Consider the following 14,312-nt stretch of genomic DNA (forward strand, 5'->3'; position numbering starts at 1 on the left):
TGAATGACACAAAGTCTGAGGCATCCATGTAATATGATATTTTCCAAAAGGGAAATTTCACTGGGGCGCCTGGGTGGCTCAGTCGGTTAAGCGTCCGACTTCGGCTCAGGTCATGATCTCACGGTCTGTGAGTTCGAGCCCCGCGTCGGGCTCTGTGCTGACAGCTCAGAGCCTGGAGCCTGTTTCAGATTCTGTGTCTCCCTCTCTCTCTGACCCTCCCCCATTCATGCTCTGTCTCTCTCTGTCTCAAAAATAAATAAACATTAAAAAAAAAAATTAAAAAAAAAAAAGGGAAATTTCACTCTTGACCACCATCACCTTCATTTTCCATTCCCTCCCCACTTCTAATCATGTTTACAAGGCTTTAAAAAAGAAGGTATGACTTACTTCCCACTTGGCTCAGCAGGTATGGCCCTGAAAATAAATTAAGACTGTCCAGGAATGAAGACCAAAGCAGACTGAAGACCAAACCTCAAATTCCCTCCATCCTTCAATGGGGCAAAAAATAAGAGTTATAAGCACAGACCCAACATAAGAGCTCCTTAAACAAACAAAACCCAGATTTTCAATACTGGTACTAGCACATCAACCAAATAGTCTGTACTGCTACAATAAGTATTTCTTTAGTGCAGAATATGTGACCAGTAAAGAGACAATGGAGGACAGGAGAATGCAGAAGTCATGTTGGGGCATATGCAATCTGAAGTATGCCTTGTGATAATCAGGGGTAAACTTTCTTGTAGTTTAACAGAAAACCTCAGCAATATATGGAACTTGCAGAAAAAAAGAAATTAAAAATCTCATGAAGTGCAAGCAGTAGTTCATTTAGCGGCTTCAAGAACTGCTGTGCCTTCCACCACTTAATTAAGCTTTCTGAAAAGCTGAGGGTGCAGAGAAAGATGTTACGAAGACAATGCCCATACCCCTTAAAAAATGAGTGATCAAGAAGTGTACACCCCAATATTTTGAGTTTTGAACTGGTCTCTGTTAAAAGCAAATGTCTTGGGGCTCCTGGGTGGCTCAGTAGTTAAGCATCCCACTCTTTCTCTCTCTCTTTTTATTTTTTTAATGTTTATTTATTTTAAGAGAGAAAGAGAGCATGAGCACCTGTGAGTTGGGGAGGGACAGAGAGAGAGGGAGAGAGAGAATCCCAAAGAGGCTCTGAGCTGTCAGCATAGAGCCCAATGCAGGACTTCATCTCACGAACCATGAAATTATGACTGAACCAAAATCAAGAATCAGACGTTTAACCAAATGAGGCACCCAGTTGCCCCAAGCATCCAACTCTTGATTTCGGCTCAGGTCATGATCTCATGGTTTGTGGGATGGAGTCCTGCGTTGAGCTGTGCACTGACAGAGCAGAGCCTGCTTGGGATGCTCTCTCTCTCCCTCTCTCTCTCTCTGCCCCACTCTAGCTCACATGCACTCACGCTTGTACTCACTGTCTCAAAATAAATAATAAAATAAACATTAAAAAAAAAAGCAAATGTCTTTCAGAACTTACATCCTGGAGAACAAAGAAGGAATCCCATATGGCTGCAAAGGGCTGACTCAGGCTGGGATACTGGCTACAAATGCCCCTGGATAGTTAATGGAGCTACTGTGTTTCATAGGATAGTTATTATTTTTGTTTATGTTCTAGTTACAAAGTTCCTAAAGCTTTGAGTGGTCTGCCCTAGCCATATTTTTCCCTTATGTCCCCTGTTTTTTGCATGCAAAAACACGTTTTTCAGGAACGAATCTATGGCATTAAAGCTGAAGTTATCCGATCGCTATCTTGTTGGTCTGTTCACAGGTCAGTACGCAGTTGTATGAGGTGTGGCGGTCACGGCTGTCTATAGTTTGGTGTACTTGTTGGTTAATAACCTAGAAATGTGGTTCTTAAGGCTTTTTGGGATTTAATTTTAAATGCTTTCCAATATTATGCTGCTGCTAAAAATCAATTGCGAAGACTAAGCCAAAACACACCCAAAAATATTTATGCTATATAACATTCATTAACAAGAATCTAAATATACACACTAAAAACATAACTGTGTTAAAAAAAAAAATTCAAGCAGGTGGGAGGTAACAAGTAAAACAAAAACTGTACTTGAGTAGTGATGACTTTAAGAATAAAACACCTTATTTTTTACATTAGCTTTTTCAATTAAGCAAGTGCATTTTTTGTTTGTTTTGCCTGGAATTCATCATCAGTTGGTAAAAGTTTGCAGAGAAACATTTTGTATCCACAAACTGACAGATTAACAAATATAGCTGAACACCCCAGCAACATGATTGTTTTTTAAGACAAGTGTTTTAATGTTAGGTGGCTAAGTATGAAAGCAGCAATCAAGTGTTGGTGGAATACTTATGAGTATTATCTGACTTAATTTTTGAACACTGACATAAAGATGAGCCATTTCTTTCAAATGACCCGTCTTTTTGGGGTCTTCAAGGACTGGGGAATCAGGATGGGATCCTGATGAAGGGACATCTGGTTGAGAACCATCGCTTTAGAACAAGGTGCTCTCCTGACAAGCGAAACTGTCGGGTTTTTCGGGACCACCAACCGAGGCAAACGCCCCTGCCTCTGCCCCATCTACTGAGGCACAAAGAAGCAAGGTTATAATAAGGTTCCTGGCCAAATGGTTTTGCTTTCTGGAACAAAAATTCCCGCAAACTACTCACACATCAAAGTTGTCAAGTATCCAATGGACATGAAAGCTTTATAGCAAACAAAATACATACATGTCACAAAGACATTTCTTTAAAAGAAAACACAATGGAGAGAAACAAGAGGAGAAGGAAGCCTCCTTTAGCAGATACCAGTTTATTCGACATAGTGCAGGATTCAGAGCATCTGATATTCCACAGCCAACAAGATGTCCTACTTCCCTATTATAAAATACTGGATACCCTGAATAGAGTTAATTCAAGGTTCTCTTTCCTCTTCTCCTCCATCTAGAATTAAACGTTTCTTCGTGTAGCATACATTTCACATTCACCGAAGGCTTTGGGGAGAGGGGGGGATATAGGGCTTATAACCGCCCCCCTGAACCAAAGGCACTTAATGTTAAAAGATAAAGCACAGTAGAGTCACCCCACAGACATTCCTGCATGTTCAGACTGCTGAACTTGAGTGCACCCCCAGGGGCCCACGTGGGATTCATCCTAACCATGTAAAAGACACTGATTTCCTTGAAAACACAAAGTGCAGTATGAATATAAAGACTCATCACCACCACCTTTTCCACCACCCCATCCTTTTCTCAAAATAATACATAAGAGAACTCTTATTTTACATGATTAGTATTACCCAAGGTTCACACATGGAAAAAAATAGCTAAAAAATAATCTGTCATAAACTCTTACTATGAAATCACAATAGAATCTAATATACGCATAGAATTTGTCGGAGAAGGCCTCAGAGATCATGCTGTGCATCCCCCCCACTGGATAGACGAGGTCACTGAGGCTCCAGAAGGTCAAGTGTGGGACCCTGAGGTCTAGCCCTGGTGGCAGAGCCTGGGAAGAACCCATGTCTTCTGAAGTTTAGCCCAGGGTCTCCTTCACCCCCTTCCTCTTTGAGAGACTCTCCAAACTAAAGCACAGCGATGATCTCCAGAAGTGCGCCACACCATAAAGCACGCACGCTGACACAGGTCAGCAGTCTGGTCCCGCGAGGCAGCTCCTTTGGCCCCTGGGCAGGTATGTGACCCAGCTCGGAGTGGGGATTCTTCACTCGAGGTTGTTCAACGTTCTGAGGAAAGCCAAGGGCAGGGCAGACGCGACTTCTGGGCGCAGGAAAGCTCTTCTTGGCTCTTAGCCCGTGGTGGGCTGACGGTCGGCCGCACAGCGGAAGCCCAGGTTGGAAGCAGAGCTGTCGGGTGTGTTCTGGCTTCGAGCGGCACAGCGGTACCGATAGCAGTAGGACTGCGCAGAGACGAAGGGAAAGGGGAGAGTGCTTAGTTTCTCGCTTAAAGGCTCTAAACTGTCAAATGCATGTTGCACCCGAGCACCAGCTACTGGGAAGTCATGCCTACCTGGAGACAGGGCTTCCCCGCGCCCCGCCCCACCCCAAACACCCCCTCAGGCCTACTTAGCACGTATGTTTTAAAGAGGGCAGCACGTCCAGAGTTTGACCAGTAGTTACCTTATAAACAGACAGAGACACGGTGCAAGGATGCTAGTACCAGCATTGCTTAGAACAGTAAAAAAAAAAAAAAAAAAAAAAAAAAGGAACAACCGATGACTACAGAGGTTATGCACATCCACAAGCTGGATTACTCAGCAGTCATTAAAAGTCATGTTTTTTATGTAATACTTAATGACACAGGAGATTCTCGCGATACACACACAGTTAAATGAAAAAGTCAGAATGCAAAACTGTGTGTGTGGTATGATCTCAAGCTACACAATTATATACGTCAAGGAAACAAGACTGATGATTCAAAATGGACCACAATATATTTGCGCAGTGGAGTTTCAAATTTCCCACAGTAAGTGTACGTTACTTTTATAATTTGAAAAGTTATTTTCACATTTACAGTATATGACATTAAAGCAAAAAGTAAAGCTAAATGGCAATCAAGGAAATATTAATTATGAGTACCATTAACATATTAAATATTCAACAGACTGGCAAAAAATAATTTTATTTATTTAGTTATTTTTAATTTACATCCAAGTTAGTTAGCATATACTGCAATAATAATTTCAGGAGTAGAATCCAGTGATTCATCCCCTACGTATAACACCCAGTGCTCATCCCAACAAGTGTCTTCCTTAATGCCCCTTACCCATTTAGCCCATCCCCCCACCCACAACCCCTCCAGCAACCCTCAGTTTGTTCTCTGTATTTAAGAGTCTCTTAGTTTTGTCCCCCGCCCTGTTTATTATTTTTGCTTCCCTTCCCTTATGTTCATCTGTTTTGCATCTTAAATTCCTCATATGAGCAAAAGCATGTGATATTGGTCTTCCTCTGACTGGTTAATTTCACTTAGCATAATGCCCTCTAGTTCCATCCACGTAGCTGCAAATGGCAAGATTTCATTCTTTTGATTCAGATTGGCAAAAATTAAAAAACAAGCCTAGGAACATAAAAAGTATGAAAGGCTGTGAAAAACATTTTTTGAAATACACTGCTTTTGGATTGGCTATAAATCTACTACTGTGTGTGGGGGATGTTTTGTATCTGTTTTCTTTTACAGGGACAGAGAACACATATATACATGTGCACAAACACACACACACAGACACTGAGCACCTAGTACATGTCAGGCACGTTAGACACTTCAAGTGTTATTTCATTTAATCATAACAGCACAGAGGAATTAAATGAGTCATCCAAGATGACACAGGTGTTGAAGGAAGCAGAATTCGAACCCAGGTCTGACCATGGCGCATGTGCCTCCGAGGCAAGATTCTATACTCCTAGATGGAAAGACAGCACATCTCATGCTCCTCTCCCACCTCTAATGCATTCATCCTGCACGTACATGCATACTTGCACAAATAAGAAGGACTAACACTCATGGATGGGCACCTAGTAGGTATTCAGTGAATAACCACAGCTGACTTAAATACATCAAAAGTTTCCACATTCCAAAAACAACCATGCACAAAACTCTCATATTCTAGGACTGTACTTTGATCTAAAATAACAGAGAATGAAAATAAACTAGTTATCTTGTGTAGCATGAGCATTAATGCTGAGTCGGCCCAGTGAAACTAAAGCCTCCGCCAGGTGGTTACAGAAACTACTACACAAAGAAACTTTGGGACTCAGGAAGGAGAGATCATTTCGGGGGCAGGGGGGCGGGGGGATAGGTCTGCATGAAAGAGGTTTTTATTTTTTTCTGAATTCTTACTCTCCTTTCTCAAACAAAAGGTGAGTGTTTCTAACCTGCATAAAAATGATCTCTTGAGGTGCCTGGTTGGCTCAGTTAGTTAAGCTGAGATCTTGATTTCAGCTCAGATCATGATCTCACAGTTGTTGAGACTGAGCCCCTCATCAGGCTCTTTGTTGAGCATGGAACCTACTTGGGATTCTCACTCTCTCCTTCTGCCCCTCCTCTCTCTCAAATCAAAAAAACATTAAAAACATTTCTTAATTAAAAATAAAAAAAATTATCTCCAAAGCTGCCACAGAAATTCTCCAGAGTACATCTATCATAAAAAGAAAGACACAGTGGTTTGTCTTCCATAGGTAGTGAAACAGTAGCAACCAATTTTCTCATTTTCCCTGTGGTCAGTGAGGAATATAACATATTACCAATACTCAGGCAGAGAGAGGGAAGATGAATAAAAAAATATACCTGGAAGAGTGAAAAGCTGATGGCATCTACTATACTGCCTGTGCCTGGCGTGCAGCTCTAAAATGTCTAGTTTATCACACAGGGGGATTCAGCAGAAGCCTCATCCCACAGAGGCCCTACTCACCAGGCTGCTGTCAAGCAGTGCTTTGGTATTTCTAGAATCAAACTCCGGGGGACAATCCAGGACTCCGTGCTACCAACTATGTGTAGTGAATTTGACACTGGAGCAAGAATCGAATTCAGGGAGAGGCAGGCATCTAGACATGGACATTCTTGTTCCATAACTGCACCACACACGGCAGAAAACAAGAAAGCACTTCCTGATTGCCTGCTGTGCACAGCCTAGAGGAAGCCTGACCGTACGCATGGTCCTGTCCTGCTGCAGATCACAGGCTGGTTGCGGAAACAATGGCTGTACATCAAACGGTTATAAAACAGGCTAGGGTTAAAAGAGTCTGAGGTTTTTTGTTTTTTGGTTTTTTGTTTTTTTTTTTTTTTTTTTTTTTTTTTTTTTTTACTAATTCAGGTGAAGGAATTGTCCCTTGTAGAATGCCAAAGTCTTTAGTAAAGACTTCTAGAAGGCAAAACTGGGCCATGGCTGGATTGACATAATTCCAGCAGTGGTCTTCTGACTTGAGTATACATTTAAGAATAGCCTGAAGACAATCAAAAAGAATGAAATCTTGCCATTTGCAACAATGTGGATGGAACTAGAATGTATTAGGCTAAGTGAAATAAGTCAGAGAAAGACAACTATATGATTTTGCTCATATGTGGAATTTAAGAAACAATAAAATAGGGGAAGGGAAGCAAAAATAAGAGAGAGGAAGACAAACCATAAGAGACTCTTAAATAGAGACAACAAATTGAGGGTTGCTGGAGGGGTGCTGGATGAGGGGATGGGCTAAATGGGCAATGAGAATTAAGGAGGGCCTTGTTGGAATGAGCATGGGGTGTTATATGTAAGTGATGACTCACTAAATTCTATTCCTGAAATCATTATTACACTATTATGTTAACTAACTTGGATTTAAATTAAAAAAAAAAAAAAAAAAAAAAAAAAAAAAAGAATAGCCTGAAGAGCTTAAGTACCTATTCCCAGGCCAGACACCTAAAGGTTCTGATTCAGTACATGTGGTGCAGAGTCCAAGAATTTGCATTTCTAACAAGGTTTTAGGTGCTGCTGATGCTATGGGGCCAATAGGCTGCAGTTTGAGCAGCACTGATTTATACAATTCAGAAAGGAAGAAAGAAGGTATATTAAGTAGAGAAGACAATGACATCAGAGGCATGAAAATGGAAAAATTCAGGCAACTTAAGGGGATAGCAAGGCCATAGCCTGATCATGTCAGAGCAGGGTTTATTTACTCATTAAATATTTGAGATTTCACAACATGCTAGATGCTATTCTGGGCACGAGGGATAAGATGGGGAACAAGACAGACAATGCAACTGTCTTCAAGAAGCTTACGTTCAACAGGGATTAGTTAGACAATAAATGAATGGATAAATTCAAGATGGTTTCTGGTAGTGGTCAGCTTGGAAGAAAGTAAAATAGGGAGAGAGGAGTGGCACTGACTAGGTGGCTACTTTAGACAAGGTGTCCTGGGAAGGCCTCTCTGAGGTGGTGCCAGATGAGCTGAGTTGCCCAAAGGTTTGGAGAACAGTAATTCCAGGCAAAAGCAATCACTGTATAAAGACAATAAGTGATAAAAAGCAGGAAACATGGGTAAATAGGATGGAGTTACATTACAGGTGGTCTTCTCACCAGAAAGAATTTGGGCTTTATACAAATGGAAATCATGACAAACATTGCACTAATTTATGAAAAGAAAGAGCAAAATCCAAGACACATTAGCGATTTAACCTCAGCTAAAGCCCCCATCGATGAAATGGGGCTATTAATGGGAAAATGTCAAAATGCTTCATCTTGGGGCGCCTGGGTGGCTCAGTCGGTTGAGTGTCTCGTCTCACAGGTTGTGCACTGCTAGTGCAGAGCCTGCTCTGGATTCTCTTTCCCTCTGTCTCTGCCCCTTCCCCACTTGTTCTCTCTCTATATATAAATATATAAATAAAATAAACATTAAAAGACATTTTTAAAAATCCTTTATCTTATCTTGACATAAAAAAGCAAAGCATCAGACACATGGAAGTTACTGTAACTGTTACTTTATAATGAACATAATACTCTTAATTATAGAAACTAACTTTGTCTTACCTGACATTTTGGGGTTCATCTGCTTTCTCACTAAAACAAAAGCAATAGCCAGCTTCTCTACAGGTCTTAAAACCTTATGTTGGAAAGATAATACTGCCAGTATCCGAATATGGATTTACAGCTGACCCTTGAACAACATGGGTCTGAACTACACAGTTCCATTTAGGTACAGTTTTTCAATAAATACAGGACTACTGTAAATGTATTTCCTCTTCTCCTTATAATTTTCTTATTGTTTTCTTTTCTCTAACTTACTTTAAGAATACAGTATGTAAGGGGAGCCTGGGTGGCTCAGTCGGTTAAGTGTCCGACTTCGGCTCAGGTCATGATCTCCTGGTCCATGTGTTTGAGCCCCGCGTTGGGCTCTGTGCTGACAGCTCAGAGCCTGGAGCCTGCTTGAGATTCTGTGTCTCCCTCTCTCTCTGCCCCTCCCCCACTCATGCTCTGTCTCTCCCTCAAAAATAAATAAGCATTAAAAAAAGTTTTTAAAGAATACAGTATGTAATACATATAACACACAAAATGTGTGTTAATCAACTATGTGCTTGATAAGGCTTCTGGTCAACAGGAAGTTACTAGTAGTTAAGTTTGGGGAGAGTTAAAAGTTTTATGTGGCTTTTTGACTGCCTGGGGGGTTGGTGCCCCTAAGTGCTACATTGTTCAAGGGTCAACTGTGCATTTGCTACATAAATGCCAAAGGTATTTGCTATAAAAATGGGGAAAATGAGGAATATGTGTAGTAAGGCATGGGACTAAGGTCTTTGTTGGATGGCATATTTCTATATGCAACTTATCCCTCAAATTATATAAAAAACTATTTTAAAATAAGATGTTGTCCATACGCCACAAAATGCAGGCTGGAACAACTCTGAGAAACCATGCCTGCCCGGAGCACTGTGTTCAGAAGGAACGTGAGGCTGTGACATAAGAGTGTAGAAAAAAGATCCATGATACATAAGATTTTTACAACAGCCGTATCTGAAGACCCTGGCACATAATGAATAATTCCATTTGGGGGGGAAAAGAAATAGAAGTGTACCAAAAAGTGTGGGTAAAATACTATCAACAGTTTACTTCAGGAAGCAGGATGAGTGGTTTTTATTTTCATTTTTATGTTTATTATTTTCTAATTTTCATGTAACGAATGTTTGCTTCTGTAAAACAAAGAAGCTTAAAATCAGTGACAACAAAAAGAGCTAGTCTTTATGAGATCACAGCAGACCCTAAAATCTTCCATTAACCTAAATGGCTGTGAAGAACTGAGCCCTAAAAAGCAAGGCTCACTGTAAGTTAAAGTTTGGGAGGTCAGGACCACCATAAGAGAGACCGTTCACATCACCATTCCATTTCAAATGAACTCATTCACTCAGCAAACATTTATTAATAAGTAGTTCATTTTAAATTCGAATAATGGGCAACTAATGGAACACATATTTAAAGCAGAAAATGGCCTGATTTTAATGTCCTCATTGCTTTTCCTTTTTTTCCAACTCTACTTTTAGCACCAAAAATGGTTATTAATGATGTTAGGTCTTTGAGTGGCTGAAATATGGGTCATTTTGCTAATTAAGAACACAGGTAGTGGCAAGGACCTGTATTAGCCCCTTTTCATTAAAATGGATAATTATTGTGTAAAACTGATCTCAATATCTACACTAAGAATGTGATCCTGGACTCAGAAACAATCCATTTAAGATAATGACTTACCAGCCTTGGGGCTCTGAAGTCAAGTGGGACAGCAATATGGTTTTTATGAGAAGACAACTTTCAGGAATAAAGGGAAGTTTTAAGGAAATTATAGCTCATTGTGAAAAAAAAGAAATCATTATATAAAATCACCTCAGCAGAATCCTGGTCTCTCAATTTCACATCCACTGCTCTTGCCATTGACAACTAAATCAACTGCTTTCTTAGTAATCTTGGTGTAAAATGGCAGGAGAGTGAGGATTTCCTCCATATTATGAGTTGGGATAAATACCCCACAGGGATTAGTCTAACAACATCCAAGAACAACAGCTAATATTTCTTGAGTACTTACTATATGAACTGTTCTAAAAAATTCACATGTATTAATTCACTTAGTCCTTCCACTAATCCTCTGAGGAAGGTATTATTCACATCTGCATTGTATACACAGGAAAAATTGAGGCACAGAGATGCTAATAGTGTGCCCAGGGTCACCCGGTTTTGTAAGTGGTGGATCCAAGCCTTTTCAATCCCATTTCAGAGTCTAGGCTCTTAACCCAATGCTGTGTTGACTCATAGTTTTTCATTCTGTGCTCTCTTCTCATTACTAAAGCTGTACTTCAGATGGACTTTCAAAAAGTTATGAATAATCATCAGAGCTTACTTTAATCATGCCAACTAGCTCTGGTCCATGATCAAAAGTAAGTCCTCTTCTAAGCAGGGTGATTTTTTTTCGAAATGAACTTCAACATTTTTTTTTTTTCTTTACAGCAATTTCCTTTCTTTTACTGATCTTCATCTATGCCGAAAGAATCATTTCAAGGATTCTGCCTCTCAAGTTAGTTCATTGGTTGGTTCCTTATTCAAAAGGAGAGGGGAAAAAACAATCTAATGATAACAAACATGATGGTTAATGATGATGGTATTAGTCATACTTATATACTTGGTCCATTCTTTACTCATAAGAACCATACAGTAGGTGCAATTATGGTGTGCATTTTACAAACGTGAAAACTGAGGCTGAGAAAGGTTAAGTAATTTTCCTAAGACAACACACTAGCAAGAAGTTACAGAACTCCAACTCAGATCTAATTTCAGAGTCTATAGCTCAATAATTTAATTGTAGCTGCCACTCTTAATCTAGTGGAAAGGATAAGTGCTCTGAAAGCAATTCACAGCCAACACTGTGTTGTTTCTCCTGACAGACTGATGTTAATTACCTCCATCATCTACAATTAACTTGACCAAGATCCTAGAGCTACTGTTTTTTGTTTGTTTGTTTTTTTTCTGAAAAATCCTATGGATCTAACCATGTTTTGTTACTCTGCTATTCCTCTTCTAGAATACTCTATCACTCTGAGCATAACTAAATTAAAATTTATCTTGCAAGTAGATTAAGAAAAGCTAAAGATATGTAATATAAGCTCTAAATGAAACCCTAAAATTTTAAGACAAAGAGTTTTAGCTAATAAACCAAAGGAGAGAGAATGGAGCGATAACAAATGCTTAACCAAGAGGTCAAAAACAGAGAGAAAAGAAACAGATGAGACAAAAAAGACTAAAAATATCAAAAGGGTAAATTTAAATTCAGCCATATCAATAATCACATTAAATATAAATGGACAAACAGCAGGGCAGAGATTTTGCCAATAAATTCAACAACTCAGATGAAATGAACAAATTCCTTAAAGACACAAATTCCCAGAGATTAATCAAGAGGAAATATAATCTGCATAACCTTGTAGCTATTAACTAAATTAATTTTATGGTTACAACTCTACTCCTAAATGGTTTCCCTGGGGTGGGGGAATTCTATCAAACATTTAAGGAAGAAATACTGCTAATTCTACATGAACTATTCCAGAAAATTGAAGATAAGGGAATATTTACCAATTCAATGTATAAATCCAACAGTACACTGATACCAAAACCCGACAAGAAAACAAGAGACCAATACCAATCATGAACATATATGCAAAAATGCTCAACATTTTAACAAACTGAATCCATATTTTTAAAAAGGATAATACATCATACCTAAATTAGCACACTCTAGGAAGGCAAAGATGGTTTAACATTTGAAAACCGAAAATCTATGAATGTATTTACCATATTAACAGAGTGAAAAAGAAAAACCATACAAACATCTCAACAGCTGCAGAAAAGGCATCCAGCAAAATTTATATCTATTTTTGATAAAAATTCTCAAGAAGCTAGGAATAGAAGGAAACTTCCTTGAACTTATACAGAACATCTCTGAAAACACTATAGCTGATATAACTAATTTTGAAAAGTTGATTTTTTATCCCCTTAAGATTAAAAATGAGGCAAAAAAGTCTGTTCTTACCAGTCATATTCAATACTATACTGAAGGTTCTAGCTAATGCAATACGGCAAGAAAAAAGTAATAAATATTTTAAAAGAAGTAAAATTGTCTATATTCACAGATGATATAACCAGCTATGCAGAAAAACCAACAGAATCTACAAAAACATTACTAGTACAAATGAGTTAACAAAGGTTGCAGAACACAAGATGAACCAATTATACCACGTAAATTTATTTATTAAAAACATGTATTAGGTTAAAAAATATTTTAAAATAATAAACTGAGAAGCTTATGAAAATACAGATTTAAAATAAGCAAATAATATTAAATGTTAAAGTAAACACATTCATATGCAATGGCAATGAAATACATTTAGTGTTCACACTTAAATGTTTTTTACAAGCTTCATTTTCTCTTACTTTCTTGAGGGAAAATCTTCTGGTCCTCAATTCTTACAGAGTAAATGGATTCTCAATTTTTAAAAGTGCCATATGTCAGAAACACAACTGGAGGTAATTAAGGTTTTGAGATACTATTCTTCAAAGAGAAATTCACCTGCTTTTCATGGAATTCCATTTCCCCAGTAAGAGGATTCAATATATTTGTAGTAACAGCTTGAATAAGAGAAAAAGTCTGGGACTAAAGACTAATGTATGTGAACATTTAAAAGTACTGGATGACCTAGGGCAATGTTTTCATTTCAAGTTAAAATTGGAATTGTAAAGATAAATTTCTATGCATCTTGTTATAAATGTAGGTGTAAAGCATAAAATAAACTCAATTATAAACCTCGCTTAAATAACTGGATTAAAAATTTTAAGAAATACAGAAGACACACAATCTACAGAGATTCTCTTAAAAACATTTTTTTATGTTTATTTATTTTTGAGAGAAAGACAGAGTGTGAGTGGGGAGGAGCAGACAGAAAGGGAGACATAGAATCTGAAGCAGGCTCCAGGCTCTGAGCTGTCAGCACAGAACCCGAGGTGAGGCTTGAAACCACAAACTGCAAGATCATGACCTGAATCAAAATCAGATGCTCGACTGACTGAGCCACCCAGGCACCCCCAGAGATTCTCTATAGACTAGTGGTTTCCAAACTTTGCAGAATGTTTTAAACCCCTTGAGACCTTTAAAATCCTGAAGCCCAGGCCACACTCCAGAGAAATCAAAATGAAGTGAGTGGGGAAACAGGCAACAGTCTTTTTTATGGATCCCAGATGATTATAACATGCAATAAAGTTTGAGAACCACAGTTTTAAGGTAAAGTTTGATAGTACATCCATCGTTAAATTAGTAACTTAACGTGGAGCCCTGATAGGTTGTTTTAAGTCTCTAACTGCCTGGACTGACTGAATTACCATAGGAAACTTCTTGTAATAACCATCTGCAAAATGCCATCTTTGCATAGGGATAGAAAGAAGCTCAAGTGTTGGAGATACTAAAAATATATGATTTAAAGAAAAAAGGGAGAGGTGGTATTCAATTTCCAAACTCCTTAAAAAGGTTATTCATGAAACACCAACTCACGCTGACTACCCAAGAACAACCAGTTCTGACACTGAAATCATAGCCCAAAGAGCAGAAAACACTCTCTGAGATTGATGCTTATTTCATAGAGCACACCCATTATACCTAGAACATTTGTGATGTTTCCATTCCAGTACAGCACAATCCACCCTCCATTTCTAACCCTACCTTAATCTCCACAGAGTATCCAGATATAATCTCAAATTAATTAAGGGTGTACTTCCAAATAAGCATGCTGGAAATAGTATAT

General features: G+C 38.7%; 1 protein-coding gene across 2 annotated transcripts in view; it reads right to left on the minus strand.

The window, feature by feature from the left end:
* Nucleotides 1-2,793: 2,793 nt before the first annotated feature.
* SUMF1 (sulfatase modifying factor 1) overlaps nt 2,794-14,312 on the minus strand; it is a 98,308-nt gene continuing 86,789 nt past the window's right edge. For both annotated transcript variants that reach the window (XM_060631612.3, XM_060631611.3), the window contains one exon: nt 2,794-3,915. In XM_060631612.3, coding sequence (XP_060487595.2) covers nt 3,805-3,915 — 111 coding nt within the window. In that variant the 3' untranslated portion in view covers nt 2,794-3,804. The remainder of the gene's footprint in view (nt 3,916-14,312) is intronic.

This window comes from Panthera onca, chromosome A2, assembly GCF_046562875.1.
Source record: "Panthera onca isolate mPanOnc1 chromosome A2, mPanOnc1 haplotype 2, whole genome shotgun sequence".
NCBI lineage: Eukaryota > Metazoa > Chordata > Mammalia > Carnivora > Felidae > Panthera > Panthera onca.